This window comes from Paroedura picta, chromosome 10, assembly GCF_049243985.1.
Source record: "Paroedura picta isolate Pp20150507F chromosome 10, Ppicta_v3.0, whole genome shotgun sequence".
Taxonomy (NCBI): Eukaryota; Metazoa; Chordata; class Lepidosauria; order Squamata; family Gekkonidae; genus Paroedura; species Paroedura picta.
In genome coordinates, this window is record NC_135378.1 from 76,923,665 (window position 1) to 76,942,411 (window position 18,747).

The window sequence follows — 18,747 nt, forward strand, 5'->3', positions numbered from 1 at the left end:
GAGATCGGCATGGTGGGACAAGAGGCAGAGCTGAACTGAGAAACCCAGGAAAAAAGCAATTTATATACAATCCTGAACAATGGATCTTCACGCCATTGCTCAGTTTCAGTTTAATTTCTGTGAAATAACACCTGCATAATTTTATGGTTGGGGGTCACCACAACATAAGGAACTGTCTTAAAGCGTCACGGCATTAGGAAGGTTGAGAACCACTGCTCCAGGGTGGGTGTGGATGGGGGGTCTCTACCATGTTGTTGGGTTCGTTGGTTTATTGTACTTGATATTTTTGTGTCCATTTTAATGGGGTTTTCAATGGGTGCTTTTAACTGGACATCTGTAACCCACCACGAGCCTGCTTGGGAGTGCTGGGTAACAAATTTAATAATAATAATAATAATAATAATAATAATAATAATAATAATAATAATAATAATAATAATAATAATAAATTTCAGTATATTTGCTGACTAGAAGAGAGATGATCCAGGAACCTCTGTAGGTTTCTTGAGCCTCCCAAAAGAAAAGTAGGTTGTTAAAGAAAAAAAAGTAAAACCGTGTAAATCTCTTTGTTCAGACCAAATCTGTACCCTGTTTCGAAACTCATCTTTAATAGAAACACATAGCTGGAGCATATACAATATACAACAACCATCAGTTTGATAATACTTCCGTTTAACCCATAATGTTCCTTCACACAATGATTAAAAAAAAATCTGCATGTCCTAGAAAAAGTTCACAATGAATATATGAATACTGGTTGAACGAGCACACTTAACAGTGAACAAAAGAACACGTTTTCGTACTGAGCGATAACGTATTCATCTTCTATCTTCCTAAAAGGCAGCATGTTATATTGCAATGGCTTCTTCCTGAGTAGACATTTCTGAACAACTGTCGTGAGAAACAGTAGCTTGCATCCTCCCACTCTGCTTAGCAAAGTCTAAAGCCTTCCTACAGGCTAAGGAACCTACTGCTAACGGGCAGAAAAGACCCTTCTGCTGGCGGAAGGCTTCTTGGCGAGGCGGAAGGTTTCAAACTTTGCTAGGCAGAGTGCTGAAATGATAAGCCATTCTCACCCATCATGCCAAACCAATGGCATTGTTTCTTCACTGGCTGTAATAGTAGTCCTGGCCATAAACATCGTAGCCGTGCCCTTTATAGTAACTATACTCGTCCTCATATGTTCTGAACGTGTCTCCACGGGGATGCCCATTCTCGTTCCCATAGTAATCTGTTTGTGTCTCGTAGCCGTTTTCATAACCAGTGGTGGTGGTCGTGTCGTAAGCATACGGATCTTCGGTAGTGGTGTCATACTGCCACGGATCTTCGGGGGTCACATTCTGCCACTGGTCTTCAGTGGTAGTTTCATATTGCTCCTGGTACTCTGTTGTGGAGATTACGGTAGCAGCCACAGTGGTAGGAATCACAGTGGTAGGAATCACGGTGGTGGCTTCCTTTGCTTCCTCTTCATTACCTTCCTCTTCCTCCTCTCCGTTGGCTCCATTCCCATTCTCTTCTGCAGTGCTATTGCTAGAAGTGCCGTTGACACTTTGTTCGTTTTCGTCTACTTTCTCCTCTTCTTCCTTCTCTTCTTCTTCATTTTCTTCTTCTTCATTTTCATCACTGTCTTCCTCATTTTCTGAGCCTTCCTTCTTTCCGCCTTGTTCGGGAGCTTTGTCTTTTTCACCCTTTTTGATCCCTCCTTTCCCAGGTTGCTCAACGGGATCTTTTCTCACTGGCACCTGCATTAAGACATGGGTAAGAGGCCAGATTTACAAGAGGTTATACTGGTAGTTTTTATTTATCTATTTATCACTTCACTGACCACCCATTTCTGGGTGACAGTTTCTCAAAAGTAAAACTCCGTTTAAGAGACAGAGAGAGGCATTCAATCACAAAATTCAAATCAAGGGACATATCTGGATGATTTTACTTGCATATTTTACTGACCCTCTGAAGCTACCTGCACATTGATATATCATGTTCTCTGCGCCTCAGGGAAGGGCGGTATATAAATGTAATTAATTAATTTAATTAATTTATTAATTAATAGGACACAAAGGCTATTGTGAATATGATCTTGAATAACCACAGCATGTTCAAAATGAGATTTTGTGGCTCATGTACAGAAGGAAGGAAGGAAGGAAGGAAGGAAGGAAGGAAGGAAGGAAGGAAGGAAGGAAGGAAGGAAGGAAGGAAGGAAGGAAGGAAGGAATTATTTTACTGTAGTCCTTTGCTCCAAGGCCAGAATCCTGATTACCGTCACATTCTGACTGGAACTTGCGAAAGCAGATTTTAATTTCTCATACATTCAGTATGTGCAGGAGACTCTCCCAGTGCATTATCACAGTCTAAATTATGTATACATTCTCCATATCTTTGTAACAAACAAATGCACAGGTGTAGCTTTCCCCATTACTGCCTCTCCATAGGAGGAAAAAGCTTCAGCTACTTACCTGCTATAGGTCTATTCAAGCTACAGGAGCCTCAGGCCATTAAAATGTGACACTACTAGGTGACAAAGAAGGCAATTTCTTTGGAAGTCAATGAATCCCCCTCCTTCCATATCCCGCACTTCAGAAATGGCAGGGGAAAATCACCCTCTGCAGAAGGATGATGAGAAGGGCTCTGGCACCTCTCTGCACCTGTCGTTGGGCTGCAAGTCCCCATGGTAAACACGTCTTACACGTAATGTCTAATATGAGTCTTAATGGCATGTCTGCCACTGTATGTAATGAAACACCTTCCCTGCTTAGGGAAGGTGGGATCACTTTATGTTGTGTGTATTGCCTGGGCACAAGTCTCACCTGCTTAGGAGGTTTGGCGTGTCCTTTATTAACTGGCCCTTTTCTTGAAGGCGCCTCTGTAGCAGCTGCTTCGGTTTCATTCTCATTGCCACCTTCGTTTTCTTCATTGGACTGTCCCTGCAGATAGATGAAGGTCAGATTTCAATCTCATTTCAGCTTCAACAGATGCTGCATTCGGCCTAGGCCCTCTGAACAGCAGGAGATTCCAGGCATTTCCCAAGGTTAGGGCATTCTGCAGGGCCTGTAAGATGGAGCTCTATATGGTTGAGGCTAGGGCGTGGAAGATCAGACGGCACCCCAGAAATACGCTGCCACCACGTTTTTTAGATCATTGGCTGGTGGCAGTTGGCTTAAGTCTCTCCCTGGCACCCCCAGTAGCCTCAACAGTTGAAAGAGAGGGTGTCCATTACCACCATGTTTTTGTATATCGTATGTTGATGGTTTTAATGGATTGTTTTTATATGGGCTTATTATGTAACCCGCCATGAGATGGCTTGCTGTGGATGGCAGGATATAAGTTGAACAAACAAACAAACAAACAAAATAATCCAGAGCTGGCAACCCTATGTGGGCCCTGGCCAGAGGTTGACTACCCTACAAGGGTGTGTGTAAGAGACACATACATGCTCATATGGACTGGTACATTTTTTAAAATCATGTTATCAGGTTCTTGTCAAACTGGCAGAAAGATTTAAAGGGGGGAGGGCTGCAGAACTCATTTCCCTCCAGTCTTCCAAATATTGTTTTAAAAGGGGAAGGCTGATCCTGGGAATGAGGGTTGCCAGCTCTGGGTTAGGAAATACTTTGAGACTTTGGGGGTGGAGCCAGGAGTGGGCAGGATTTATTTATTTACTTTATCAGATTTATTTGCCACCCTTTCCTGAGGGTCTCAGAGGGGCCGACATCAATGCCCATGTACAATAATTTAAATGTGAGTTCAGTTTTTAAAATTATATCCAGGCTTTCTTCATTTCTGTAGGGAGGCCAGCTCATTAATGGTATGTCTCTCTCTATATATATTTTGTGGGGGTGTGGAGCCAAGAGTGGGTGGGATTTGGGGCAGTGAAGCATGATACTATGGAGACCACTCTCAAAAGCAACCGTTTTCTTCAGGCAAACTGATCTTTTAAAGTCTGGAGATGAGATATAATTCCAGGGGATCCCCAGGTCCCACCTGGAGGCTGGCATCCCTAGAAGACAGTGACGCCTCTCCAGCATCTGATCATCAGTTTAAGCCAAACATTCATTTTTATAAATACCCTAGTGTCTAAGCACATATTGACCCAGCAAACCAGCAGGGTACTAAAGAAGAAGCTCTTACAAAGTGTCCAGGTAAAATACGTGCTCCCCAAATAGCGCCTATACCAAGATACATATTTACTCAGGAGTTTATATCAGCTCTTGGAGAGCCAATACGCTCCTGAGGTAAAAACAAATCTGGAGAAGATGCACAACACCCAACGTTGCAAAAACATTCCCAAGGCCCAGACCTCTGTAAGAGCATCCCTCAGGGTGGGTATAAGGCACCTTTTTGTGGATGAGCTTGTTTTTAAAGCTCCTCTGAGGTGGATCTTGTTGGTGGGCGAAATCCAAGGAAGTAAGGTATTTCTGAAGCCCATTAATTCTTAGAGAAAGTGATGATTGACAAGGGTTAAGGGATTTCATTTCTCCATTCCTTCACTTACCCTTGTTTCCTCTTTTATTTTTATGCATATATGTATGTCTTAATTTATATCCTGCCACTCCTATACAGTAGCTCATGGCGGGTAATCCCCCAACATAACCCCTCCTAAAACCTACCCCTTGACGGTGATAACCTCCCACTTCCCCCCTGGATCAACAGACCTTTTTGAAAAATGCCCCCAGAGGAGCCCAATGTCCTGGCTAGCCAGTGAGGGGCCCAGGTCTTCTTTGCTCTGGCCTCAACCAAAGATCTGGTGGAAGAGCTCTGTCTTGTAGGCCCTCTGGAACTGAGAAAGCTCCATCAGGGCCCTGAGCTCTCCTGGAAGCTCATTCCACCAGGTGAGGACCAGGACCGAAAAGGCCCCGGCCCTGATCAAGGCCAGGTGAACCTCCCTCGGCCCAGGAACCTCCAACAGAATCATACCCACAGAGCACAAAGTCCTCAAGGGGGCATAGGCAAATAGACTGTCCCGCCAATATATCCAACCCTTGTGCTAACCACCTCCCCTCTTTCCTTCTCTCCTACCCACCTACCTACCTACTTACTTTGTTTTCAGGGTAGTCTAGGACTACTGAATATACATGATCAGTCAATGCATCCATAATACATATGCCAACTTCTTGTATCTTGAGCCTTAATACACTTGAGGTTTAGATAGTCTATTCATAGGCCTATACATGTATGAATAATCCCCTTGTTGAGCCTGCTTCTATGTTTTGATAACGCTCAACTGGAAGGTTAAGAAAAGAAACATCTTGGGGTTTTCCCCCACAGATCAAAGGTCTACCCTATTGGACTATTTCTAGAACAACCTGATCTTGTTTGGAGCAGCGAAAGTCATACAACCACTGTGGATGGTATGGCAGACCTCTTCCAAGCTGCCTGATTGGTCTGGCAGGGGCTCATCGTAATTGTAGTCCATGGACATCTGGAGAGCCATAGTTTGGCCACTTCTGGCTTAGTCCATCTTCAAGAATTCAAGGACTATACATTAGATCAAGTTATGAGGGTTTGGGCTTCATTTTTGAAAGGGATTCTGCATATTGATGGGTACCTATGGCTCCATTGTGGTTATCACCAGAATTCAGACTTGCCAATAAGTGATCTGCTAAACCCAACACAGACCCCAAGCCTTGTATGATGGGCCACTATGGGCCGAAGGAACTTCCTGCCCTGTTCTTACTGCCTTCTTGAGACTGCAGTCACCTATCTGAAAATCCATAACTCACAAGACATCCTTTAATTCATTCTCAGGTGTTTTCTGAAAAAATAAAGAAAGAGCTACTATTGAAATATTATTAAAGCTTCTTCTTGACACCTAGGCAGTGGTGTTTGTTTTTGTAAACATTCAGATCCCAAAGGATTTCACTGTGTCTTCAAGGATTGCAAATTATTTGGGCTTTAAAAACACTCCAGCTAACCAGAATGGAAACTTGTGGGCAGCTAGTAAACTTCACCGTAGAACCTCATCGTGTACAGTCTATTAAAACAATTTGGGTTAATTTTTTTCCTATGTTTTTGGTTTATTATGTTGAGTCAGAGAAATTCCTTACCCCTTCTTCCTCCTCCTCCTCCTCCGAACTATTACCACCATAGCCTTCTTCTGATGAGTCACTGTTAGACTAAAGAGAGGGACATTGTTGAGGTATTGCCCATATTTCCATCACAGATAACACTGAGCACTTGTATATACAGTCTCTATCAATGCCTGCTCTCCAAACCTTGTGCATTATTCCCACAAAACCCAATGGAACCCATATGGTCCTTCAGGACTCTACCATTAGCCTCCTATTTTTGTTGAACAGAGAAATGAAGCATGTTGAATCAGGAAAAGACACTCACAAGATAATTTGGTGACTGAATCACCCACATGAAATGTACCGAAAACCAATGCGTTCTACTGGACAGAACTCTGGCTTTGAAGTGGGCAAACCTGGGCACAAACAAACTCACGAATGTCATTGGAGTGATGTTTGGTTCCATTGTAGAAGTGCATGATGTGCTTTCATGGCCTTCTCTAATGCCCTGCTCCAAAACTATGTCTATCCACAATGCAGAGTAATTTCTCTAGCCAAGGATCTGAAGATATACCATGAGGCACTGGCAGCCGTCCTGGGGGCTTGGCTTGCTCCCAGGGTGCACCTGTGTGTTGCCGGATCTTGCACTATCATTATGCTACAGTGTTCATTCAGAAATGGACTGGTTGACTTACACAGGAGCATCCAGTTGTAATGTCCAGGCACGGGGTTGTGAAATCAGTGCGTCTGGCCACAAGCAACTCTTATCTCTGCCTGTCTGGCAGCCCACTAGAATCTTCCCAGAGAGGCAGTGTGGTAGTCTGGGCACTTGGGCCAGCAATGTCTGCTCATCCTGTGTCATTCACTGAACCCTACATCAGTATTTCTCTCTGTGTAGGCAATGCTATCAAGGGACAGATTCAGCATAGGTCCGCTGAATGGAAAACAGGAATAGCCTATCTATAGCAAGCACAGGGGTTGCTGAGCCTGAATTGGAAACTTCCTGGAGAGTTAGGGATGGAGTCTGGGGAGGGCAGGATGTGGGGAGGGACTTCAGTGGGGTATAATGCCATCCTGTCCAGTCCACCTTCCAAAAGCAGCTATTGTCTCCAGGAGAACCGATCCCTGTAGTCAGAAGCACAGATGTCATTCTGGGACATCTCCTGACTCCACCTTTCTTTGGTAACCCTATGGTCCGAAAGGGTTCCTATTCCATCCATAACCCTAGGAGTTGAATAGCTCTATGTATTTAAACAACTGGGAGGCCATCCTGACACCATGATGGCCACAGCTCCATGCCTGGGTTGCCTTGACAGCCAGAAGCATGCAATTTGAAGACAGGCGTGAGTACGACTCTTTTTTGTGAAGCCATGGATCGGCACAAAAATATCCCTGCAACCATCGTGCCAAACCGCCATTCTGCCGAGGCATCGTTCCCAGAAACAATGCAATTTTTAGCTTCTTTTGTATGAGCCAGCCTTGAAAACATGTAATTAGCAGTCCCTGGTATCTCTGTCTCTCCATCCAGAGATGACTGTCAGTCCACAAGATGTTGTGGCGTGCATACCCATTGGGTTCCTGAAAACTGTATTACCTCTTTTTAAAATTTAAGCTGGTGGAGGAAGATGCTGCTTGAACTAAGCGTCTAGTTCCAGGGACACTTCTTTGCCGATTAGAGTCAAGCTCACTCATACCTTAGGGCAGGGGTAGTCAAACTGCGGCCCTCCAGATGTCCATGGACTACAATAGACATCTGGAGGGCCGCAGTTTGACTACTCCTGCTTTAGGGACTAACAAGATGCTTGGGGGAATGAACTTTGAGGTTTGAAATCTTGTACCCAGCAAAATCGACAATATTTTGCATGGGGACCTCCCGGAGAGATATGTCTGGAGAAATTTTATACTAGTCGGAGCCTCTTTGAGTAAGTAATCATCACCCTCTGTGTATATGCACAGATTTATATATAAAAAAACAGTGAATAGATTTTTATTATATAACAACGCTCTACATGATATCTTCATTTCCGCTTCTTTCTACCACCTTAGAGTCCCAATTGCAAAATTGTATGAGTGCCTTTTAATATCAGACCCCCGAGAAAGACCCTAAAGAGGGGCTGAAACGCATTTGGTACTTTGAACTTTCACTTTATCCATGTGTCCGTATGGACTGGATCTGTGCAATGATGTACGATTAACACGGATGTTTTTAAAATCTTAAATGTGCACATGGATAGTAATAACTATTTGTATTTGAACGTTTAGTATATTCTGCTGCCCAGCCTCTAAGGCTCCTATCTTAGACTCACACAACGACCCTCTGAAACTATCTCCTTTGCTGATGTGTCCTCTCACGCTGGCCCTCTGGGGCCTGTTTAAATTCTGCCACGGGTTGACTCCTGCGACTCATCAGTCACGTGTCATGCAGCTGTACACATGCAGAACTGAGAATTTTCGTTAGCACAAGCCCCAAAGCCCTGTTCTTGATGCTGAGTGTAGCGAGGACCTGAAAGCATTGACATGGGAATCTACTGCTCAGCCTCTAAGGCAGAGGTAGTCAACCTGTGGTCCTCCAGATGTTCATGGACTACAATCCCCATGAGCCCCTGCCAGCAGCTGCTGGCAGGGGCTCATGGGGATTGTAGTCAATGAACATCTGGAGGACCACAGGTTGACTACCCCTGCTCTAAGGCTCCTCTCTCAGACTAACACACATAAGCCAATATGTCATGTCCTTGTCAGTATCTCTTCTGGCACAGTTACAGAACTTTTAGTTGGAACTAAAAGAGTCACAGGAGGGAAGGCGGCATAGTCTGGCTTGATCTTGTGAGATCTCAAAAGCAAAGTAGGAGCGATACTTGGAAGGGAGACCACCAAGGACGACTTGGCAAAAGAAGGCAAAAGCCTTCCTAGGCCTGCTGTATACCGCCAGGGTCAGACTTCACCTGGAGGGGTCTGTGCAGTCCTGGAGGCCTCACTTCAGAAAGTACGTGGACAAAATTGAGAGGGGGCAGAGGAGAGCAATGAGGATGATCCGGGGCTTGGTGACAGCGTGGCATTTAGGAAGCAGCAGAAAAAAAGAACCTTGTTGACTCAGCACTTCAAACACGAAATAAAGTTCATGCAGTAAAACTTTTATTCCTTGTTAGACCTTGTAAAACGGCAGCAGGGGCCACGCTAACCTTTTCTTTTGCTGCTTCCTACGCTGTGTTTTCCAGCAACTGTTTGCTGTTGTTGCAACTCTAGCAGGTCAAATATTCCCAGCAGGTCAAAAATTCCATTGGCCAAAGCTTTTAACGGCGTTCTTTCCTACTCTGCAGCTGGCCATTTTATAAGTGTCCTGTGGATTTTATCCTCCACTGGGATTGATAAACTTCCAGGGGAAATTCCTGTGGTCCATTGCGCTAGCGGCAACTAGGAAAATGAACCAAGCTCTGGGACTCATAAGAGCCACTTGGCTGAGATTTTTTCAGTAGCAAGAAGGATCAATGCCAGCTCACCTCTTCCTATGTTGCTGCTCCATGGGAAGATGCAATGGATGAGCTGATGCCCATTGCTGATGTCATGGACAGGGCTTAAACGGATGTAGCCCCACTCAGGGCTTTTCTGCATTCTCATTTTCCTTGATTGCGTGTTCCTGTTGCTTCAGGGGCCCATCTCCCACCAGGTTCTGCACAAGGTTCCCCCTCTGCCCCCATTCTGCACATAGTTTGCTTCCTCTAGTGCAGGGGTAGTCAACCTGTGGTCCTCCAGATGTCCATGGACTACAATTTCCACGAGCCCCTGTCAGAAAATGCTGGCAGGGGCTCATGGGAATTGTAGTCCATGGACATCTGGAGGACCACAGGTTGACTACCCCTGCTCTAGTGGTTGTACATTGATTTATGTCCAGCATAAAACCTGCAGGGAGGTATGCCAGGCTTAAAGTGATGTAATAGAAAATCCACCACTGCAGGGAGCAAAGTGTGGAACGGAAAACAACAAAAACCATCCTAGAGCAATTGGAAGAGGTAAGCCAGGAAAAGGAGAATGAGAGAAAGTCTTTAGTTAGTCTGGAAAAAGACTTCATATGTTGCAGAGCAGAGAGGCTCACTACACTCCATTGTATGGGGTGCTGCTTCTACATTCCACGTCCTTGTGACGACTGACGTTTTTATTATACAACTGTTGGGTGGGATGATTTCGATCAGATTCGTTTTATTTATACCGATAAGCTTTAATGCCGTTTTTATGGCAGCATTGTTCTTGTGCGATACCTTGAGACAGAATAGAGTAGTGGTTAAGAACGGCAGCTTCTAATCTGGCAAGCTGGGTTTGATTCCCCGCTCTTCGATAGGCAGCCTTGGGCTAGGGTGACCTTGGGCTAGTCTCAGTCCTGTTAGAGCTGTTCTCACAGGGCAGTCCTGTCAGAGCACTCTGAGCCTTATCTACCTGGAGAGGAAGGGAATGTGATTGTAAGCTACTTTGAGACTCCTTGGAGCAGTGAAAAGTGGGGTATAAAAACCAACTCTTCTTCTTTTCCTGGAGAGGCAGTATATACATCAGTACTATAAATACCATACATATATAGGTACCATACGTAGGTGTCCTTGAGCCACCATGTAAATTGCTTTGGGAAAAAAGAAGGGGTACAAATGAACTAAACAAACAAATAAACAAACATACATACCTGATATCTTTTCATAGCTGGGTAGTGATAGGGATATCTGTAAAGGAAATACCTAAACCTGTTCTTGAACACCTGTCAGAAAAGGAAGCACAATCTCAGTTGCTGAAACAGATACAAAGTAATCTGCACACGTTTCACTTTAAAATAGGAATTCATTAAAGTTGACAACATACTGCATTTTCTTCAGAATCTTCTGATTTAAATCTTCTTCGGAAGTTTCTTACCTACAAGAAAAGAGGAGATTGCTTAGGATAGATACGATTTTCTTTCTCTAGCTGCTCAACTTTGTAGACTTCAAATCTGACATACATCTGAGTACATACTGTGTTCCCCCAATTCTTGGGCTTCCTATGTGGCCTCCATTGTCTGTTTCTACCTTAGATTTTCATCCGCTAAAGAAGAGTAAGCGTTACTACAGTGACATCTAGTGTAAATCTTCAGAACAATGAGATGGACATTTCTTGAGAAGCACCAAGCTATGCAACCAGTGGGTGGGCTGGGTTCCCAACAAGTTGGGGCATCCAAAGTTTTGCAGCCATAACATCTGAGACTGCTGAAATATATCAAGGTGGTTCCTTTGAATGCTGCCATCTTTGAGAGGAGCCAACTGGACTGGGCCTCTATGACTCTGTAGCAGCCAGCCACTCCACCCCAATGCCTGTTGAAACAGTACTTGTAATAATTTCCCAGTTCTCTGCCACTTCAAGAAGAGTGGATAATCTTATGGGGTCTCCATAAGTCAGCAATGACTTGATGGCACTTTCTGTCACCAGAGCAGACCACGGCAGGCTAGATGGGCCAGGGATCAGAGCCAGAAAGAGGCAGGTCTTCAAGCTGGGCTGAGCTGAGCCCCTAGTTCAAGAGAATGCCAGTTCTGCATGCTTAGTTCAAGTCTTAAAAGGATCTGTTTAGGCCCTTTAACATTTAAGTATTCATTGAGTGAAGAAATGGATCTTTTTGCCTGTCCTGAATCTAATAATCCTAATGGCCATAATTACTTTTATGGTTGGGCATTGTGGTTTTAAGCAACTTGAGCCTCTCCCTGATGGGGTCTGTGGGGACCTCCGGTCCACTTACCCACCTGCCAGTGCTGTTTGCACTGCTGATCTCCGTGTGGCCTGAGCAAGAGACGACAGGGATGCCAGTTCCCAGTGTTTTCTTTGAGCCTGTCAATTTCCCACAAATAGAGACAGCCAACTGGCAAGAAATTCAGCCAGTGGATCCTGGACTCTGAAGGAAGGAACTGGAGGTCTCTGGAAATAGTTGCTTTCCCTTTTAGCTTTAGGGATCATAGAGGTGGTCCGTGGCACTTTGTGACTATTTCATAGATATTAGCTGAAAAGTGGGATACAGACTTGGGAATCTGTCTCTCTTTTGTTGACACATGCCTTCCCTCCCTTTGTCCCTCCTTCTCCCTCTGCTTAATCTGACCTGTTATGTGCCTTGCTTGACATTTCTGACTTATTTTCCTTCTCCCAACTGCCTTCTGTTCTGCTTTCTACCTGAACTCAAGAAGGAGAGTTGGTTCTTATATGCCACTTTTCTCTACCCAAAGGAGTCTCAAAGCGGCTTACATTCGCCTTCCCTTTCCTCTCCCTACAACAGACACCCTATGAAGGAGGTGAGGCTGAAAGAGGCCTGCTCAGTCAGAACAGCTTTATCAGTGCTGTGACTAGCCCAAGGTCACCCAGCTGGCTGCATGTAGAGGATGAGCGGGGAATCAAACCCGGCTTGCCAGATTAGAAGTCCACACTCCTAACCCCTACACCAAGCTGGCTCTCTTGCAGGTTCCAACTCAGTTCCTGTCTCCACTTTGCTTGTTAATGTTTCTACTCCCAGAAGACCCTCCCCTGTCATCCATTTGCCAAGTTTCCCTCCCTGATCACTACAGCTGCTGCTGACTCCAGGTTGGGAAATTCTTGGATGTATTACGAGTGTGAATCCTGGGGGGAGGGGCTGGAGATGGGAGGGGCCTCAGTGGGGTATACTATCATAGCATCCAACCTTTACAGAAGCCACTTTCCCCAGGGAAACTAATCTCTGTAGTCTGGAGATCCATTCTTATTCCAAAGGATCTCCAGGCCTTGCCTGGAGGTCAAGCAACCTTACCAAGATCTACCTGTCCACTTATCTGGTTTTACTTTCCTCCCCAGTCCCACTGACTCACTATTTCCTGACTTCCTTGCCTGTCTGTGCTCTTCAAACCAAGATGTCTTCAAGACCCTGTCCACATGTTCACTGTTCTCATGATCTAGCCATGTAATTTTATAATTCTGTCTTCATGGTTGCCCTGTGATGTTCTCTTGACCTGTTCTTTGCCTTGCTTTAATTGTGTAGTAGTTCTTTTTAGATTAGGAGGCCTCTTTCTCATTATATCTCTTGAGAACGTTTTATTATTTTAACCTTGCATGGCTGATGTATTTTTTGTTTAGGAATCCTTGTAGTGTCTAGCATGTTGTATGCACTTTTGTACGGGAAATTTGGTTTCGGAAACTGCAGGGCCCGGTGTATTGTATAACGTGCCTTGATACAGACTGGGAGGAGGGTTCACAGAGAGGCATAAAAGTATGCCTGTAAGCTTGCTTATCAGTTTTAGCTCGTGGGAATTTTTTTTAGCAAGGAAGTTTTAGCAAGGAAAACCCTTGCTCCTGTTTGCCATGTCTCTTAATAAAGAAACGAGTGAATTTTGACAGTGATACATGCAGTGATACAATGGATTATGCAGTTGACTTACTGAGAAGGCGCAAGCGATTCCCAACAGACAGAGGAAGAGCAGTGCTGTCCTCATTTTCTGATGTCTGAAAACAAAACATAATAAACAATCAGGATCCATCAGTATAGGAGAGCTGGTGCTGATAGTTGCTTACATAAGTTGGGGTGTTTCTGGGAATACAAGATATGTTCCCTATATCTGGATGGATGGTATGTTGACACGGATTAACAAATGAGACACTTATTTATTTGAGACATTTATAATCCTGTTACATCCTCAGATAATGGGGAACCAAAGCAGATAACAACAATAAAAGCAGAATTAAAAAACATTTCAAGTTTGTATTTTACTGTAACTAAAGCAAATTTTGCCCTGACCTTGGTTAGCCCAGGCTAGCCTAATCTCATAAATCTTGGAAGTTAAGCATTGCTGGCTAGGTTTTGGAAGGAGACTTCCAAGGAACACCAGAGTTGTAAATAAATAAACAGATGAATGAATGAATGAATGAATGAATGAATGAATGAATGAATAAATAAATAAATAAATAAATAAATGGACCAGTCAATGGCAAAGCATCTCTGACCATCTCTTGCCTTGAAAACCCCATGGGGTGCCATAAATCAACTGTTTCATATTCTTATTCATGGTTCAGTATAACATTTTGATTTATTCTATAGTCTACTTTTAGTCCTGTTACGATTATATTTATAGCAGTTTTCCAGCATATTTATAGGTATGCTGCAGTATATGTTATATTGTTCTATGTGCATTTAATAGTCATGTTGCTTATTCTTATTTCCATAGTCATGTTGCTTATTCTTTAATATAGCCAATTGCTTTGGCTAACCAGTGAGCCAACCTCCAGATTGGACATGGGGATCCCCCAGAATTACAACTTATCTCCAGACTACAGAAATGTGTTCCTTTGGAGAAAATGGATGCTTTGGAGGGTGGATGTTGGCATTGTACTCCACTGAGGTTCTTGTTCTGCTGTTCCTGGCTCTACCCCGAAATTCCCAGACTTCTCCAACCTTGATCTGGCAACCCAACCCTCCCATCCCCTGCTTGTGGCCAGGAAGGACCTAGCGATCAGATTGTGTTTTCTTGCCAGCATCTACTCTCAGATTCCAGACATTTGCAAAGCAGGGAAAGAGGCATTAACAAAGAGGGAAACCCGGTAATGAATAGGCTCTCACAGAAGCTCTGCTTCATAACAAAGTTCCTATAAAATTTAATAAAACCGGTCCTGTTCCCACCAATATTGGCCTGTGATGGATGTGAAGCAGAGCTGCCCGTCACTAATAGGATCACAAATACATGCTCTGTTTTGTTCAAGCCATCCTGCAGTCCAGACTGAGCCATGCATAGGAATGTTAAATACCAGTTGAAGGAAGGAAGCGAAAATATAAATTCTGGAGCAACAGCCATTCATTACATTTTTAAGTTCAACAAAGAAAGTGCTAAGTCACTCGGTGACAGTTCTGGGCTTGGGTTCAGGATCTGTGAGGTTCCAAATTCTAGATTTCCTGCACAGATCGTGAGAACTAAGTGTAGCCAATCATTAGGGGTCATACGATTCCATGGATTTTGATCTATTATTTCCTGATCGTCCTGAACTCCTGAATTTATTCCTGAACTCCTGAATATAGCACTATTATACAAACAGAATTTGGAAAGGATGCTTGAAAGCTCACTGAAAACCTCCTTCTACTCTCAGATAGGAAATTTTAGGCTCCAAGCTTGCCAGACAAGTTATGGGACTCAGGAAATTGATTATATTTGTTGAGAACTCAGCTGACCTGCAGGCTTACATGGAAGGCTTGGATATGCAGGAAGCTGCTTAATATCAGAGTAAGTCCAGCATTGTCATCTCTGCGTAGGGAAACTCCTGGATATTGAGGGTGGAGCCTGAAAAGGGCAGGATTTGGGGAGGGGAGGGACCTCAGTGGGGGACAGCGCCATAAAGCACACCTACAAAAGCTGCCATTTTCTCCAGAGGAACTGATCTATGTCACTTGGAGATCAGGTGTAATCTGTTGGCAGAGTTTCAATAGGCAGAGAGAGCCAAGCTCCAGGTTGCTTAATGAACAAACCAGCTTTTATTCAGAAGAGAACCAACTATGTACAGAAAGAGTTATGTTTGATTTTTGAGAACAGCTTTGAATAGGGCTGTGACGAACCCAGGGTCACCCAACTGGCTGCATGTGGAGGAGTGGGGAATCAAATCTGGCTCTGCAGATCAGAGATCGTCACTCTTAACCACTACACCAAAGTAGCTTTTCATTATTATCCAAAATTTAGCAAAGCATTTTCAGTATGTTCAATGGCCCTTCTCAGAAGTCCAGAGAGGCCCAAACTACTTCCAAAATTCAGGCCCTTGATCACAATGAAAATTGTGATGCACATAAGAACAATACCTGCAACTTATCAAATGCCAGAAATATAACAGAAATGTACATTTGAGATCCCTTGTAAGCGGCCAGCCCAGCAACCAGTGGAAGATTGAGGGACATGGGGGGTACCAGCGATAGTGTGAAGTGATGCCTCTCTAGAAATAACCTGAAACTCTATGGCTTTACAATAGTACTTCCTGGAATTTCTAGAGAGCCATGATGTCACCTCCCGGTTTTCCTAGGATGCAATGTCACACCATAGGCCAAAATTCATTTTTTTAAATTTCATTTCTCTCCTTGAGCTGGGGCAGGGGATTCCCCACACCCGCCATATGACTGGCAGCCGTATGCCAAGATCTGGCTCAGCCTGGCATTAAAGGGGAACCCAGAACATGGGTGGGGGGCAGCCATAAGAAAGAACATAATATCACTTCCATGGAAAACCCAGAAATAACGCCATGCCTTCTAGGAATCTATGGAAATTCTGTGGTAAAACCATTCACTGGTAAAGGAAATGTGCGTATGATTTGGAATTAGTATTCTGATAATAGGGTTATCAACAACCAGATGAGGTCTGAAATTCTCCAATAAGGTCATAAAACCCTACCATTTTCAGTGACTTCTGGGGGGGGGAAGTAATATCACCCCTAGGTTTTCCTTGGAAATGATGTCATGTTTTTCTCCTATTAGCTCCCGAGGAGTTCGCACAAACAAGGCAACCTGCTACTATGGCTCGTTTAGTTTAAGGGGGTTCCTTTGAGCATACTTCCTCTCTGCTTGCCTCCAGAACAGACTGAATGAATACAACAGAACAGTTAGACAGTCAGGTCTCTCTCTTCTCTTTCTGTACAAAGTTTGTTTCTATTCACAATAAAGCCATTCTTTTAAGCAGCTTGGTGCTCTGCTCTCTTGCATATTGAAACCCTGCCAATGCTCCCAGGCTTTGGGCTGCCAACTCCAAGCTGGGAAATTCCTGGAGATTTAGGGACTGATTCTGGGGAAGCCAGAGTTTGGGGAGTGGGCTTGTACAGAGATGTGAAATGAATACATTTGATTGCTCTGTGTTTGGATAGTCACAGCCAGGACTTCCACCGGTGAAAAAGGAAGGTTTTGACCACCATAGAGCCCATATTGAGGATCATGGGACGTCTGTGGACAAAGGCCACATGGGATGGAAACTTGCTTAAAACTGTGAAAGGAAGAAAGAAAAGAAAAGAAAAGAAAAGAAAGAAAGAAAGAAAGAAAGAAAGAAAGAAAGAAAGAAAGAAAGAAAGAAAGAAAGAAAGAAAGAAAGAAAGAAAGAAAGAAAGAAAGAAAGAAAGATTGCATGCTATTTGTGGTTCTGGATCATGACAAGGACTGGCCCACATCAAAGAATGGCTCTTTATTCTAGAACATCATAGCCTGTCTCATAATAGGCACCTTGTGTTTCAACACAACTCCAAAGGGTACCTTACTTGAAAATAATGTATTGCACTGAGGCAACCACAGAAAAGTTCAATTAATCTCAACAGGGTGAGTCTCCGGTTAGCTGAATGTGGTCGGTGGCCTCCTCAAACCTCAAAACATTAACTTGGGAGTGATTCCAGGTCCCTTGGTGCTGACTTTGGGGGGAATTGGAGAGAAGAAAACAACAGCATCGTTTGAAAGCATGTGGTACAGGAAAAGCCAGTGTGGTGTAGTGGTTAAGAGCAGTGGACTTTTAAGCTGGAGATTTCCCACTTCTCCACATGAAGCCTGCTGGGTGACCTTGGACCAGTCACAGATCCCTCAGAGCTCTCTCAGCCTCACCTACCTCCCATGACTGTTGTGGAGAGAGGAAGAGTTGGCGATTGTCAGCAGCTTTGAGACTCTTCTGGTTAGTGAAAAGTGGGGTACCAAAAAAAACAAACAAAACAGCTCTTCTTCTTTCAGTCCAAGTGACCTGCCAACCTGGAGTGATTTCACCCATGTCATTATGCTAATAACTTGTTAGGGACCGATTACCACCCTAAGGATTACAGTCCTGGAACAGCATAGCATACAAATGAGTTACTTTGGAATAGAGAGCAGTGATTGCAGCTTTATAGACACCCTTTCGTTTAAATTAAACCCTGAAATAAACCACTTATTGAATTTCATGTATCCCATCCCTGTTTATGGTTTAGCTTCTGCAGTGGGAGGGGTAAACCAGGAAATCCTTTCACGGTGAACCTGTAGTGACATATGCACCTAGCTGAAATCTGAAGATGCCAATAATGGCCTACCTTAAAGGCCATTGTAAGGATACTAACACAATGCATGGGAAGTGTTTTGGACATGCAAAAAAACAGTGGTAAATATTATTCTGTCCAGGCTTCTTATGTGGAACTAGAGGAAATTCTTTAATTTGGAAATACATTATATTTTACTCCCCTTCTCCATACAAGTAGCAATACTTTAATACAATTATTCCAAGCATCTTTGATGGAAAGAACAGAAGAATATTTTTTCTTAGCCTTTAAAAAAAACAAAACAAAACAGGAAATTCAAATTCTGTCCAGTTTCATCCCATCAAGTCAAAGAAAGTGAGCAAAAAGGTTAGTTTTGTTTTTAAATAAAGCTACTAAACATTGATGTAAATCGTAGGAAGAACACCGCTGTTAAATCCACAGCTGCATATAAGACATAGATGAATTTTCAAGCAGAAGGAGACATTCAGAAACCCATGCATTCAAGAAGGGTGAAAAGGCTTTCTAGCTGCACAGAAACAAGTTGCTGGCCACTTACTGTTCTGCTGTTCCCAAAGCGTACAGGCTTGTCACCAAGGAGTCAAGGGACTGAGATTTAACAGTTCATCTGTTTGTTCTTGGTCATCCTCCTGGAATATAAACACTATTTTTACCCGCTGCTAGCCAATCACCACTGTCCCTGGGTGATGTCAGCACATGGACTCTTACCAGAAACCCCCCAAACTTCAGCATTCCTCCCCCCAGCTCAGATTTTGTT

The 18,747-nt window shown here is 43.8% G+C and overlaps 1 protein-coding gene across 1 annotated transcript; it reads right to left on the minus strand.

The window, feature by feature from the left end:
• Positions 1 to 587: 587 nt before the first annotated feature.
• Positions 588 to 18,620, minus strand: IBSP (integrin binding sialoprotein). Its single transcript, XM_077300940.1, has 7 exons — positions 18,529 to 18,620; positions 13,409 to 13,472; positions 10,848 to 10,898; positions 10,675 to 10,746; positions 6,045 to 6,113; positions 2,808 to 2,924; positions 588 to 1,742 (listed from the first exon to the last, which is right to left on the minus strand). Exons 2-7 carry the CDS (start codon positions 13,460 to 13,462, stop codon positions 1,107 to 1,109), a joined length of 999 nt encoding a protein of 332 aa, XP_077157055.1. The 5' UTR covers positions 13,463 to 13,472; positions 18,529 to 18,620; the 3' UTR covers positions 588 to 1,106.
• Between the last annotated feature and the right edge of the window lie 127 nt (positions 18,621 to 18,747).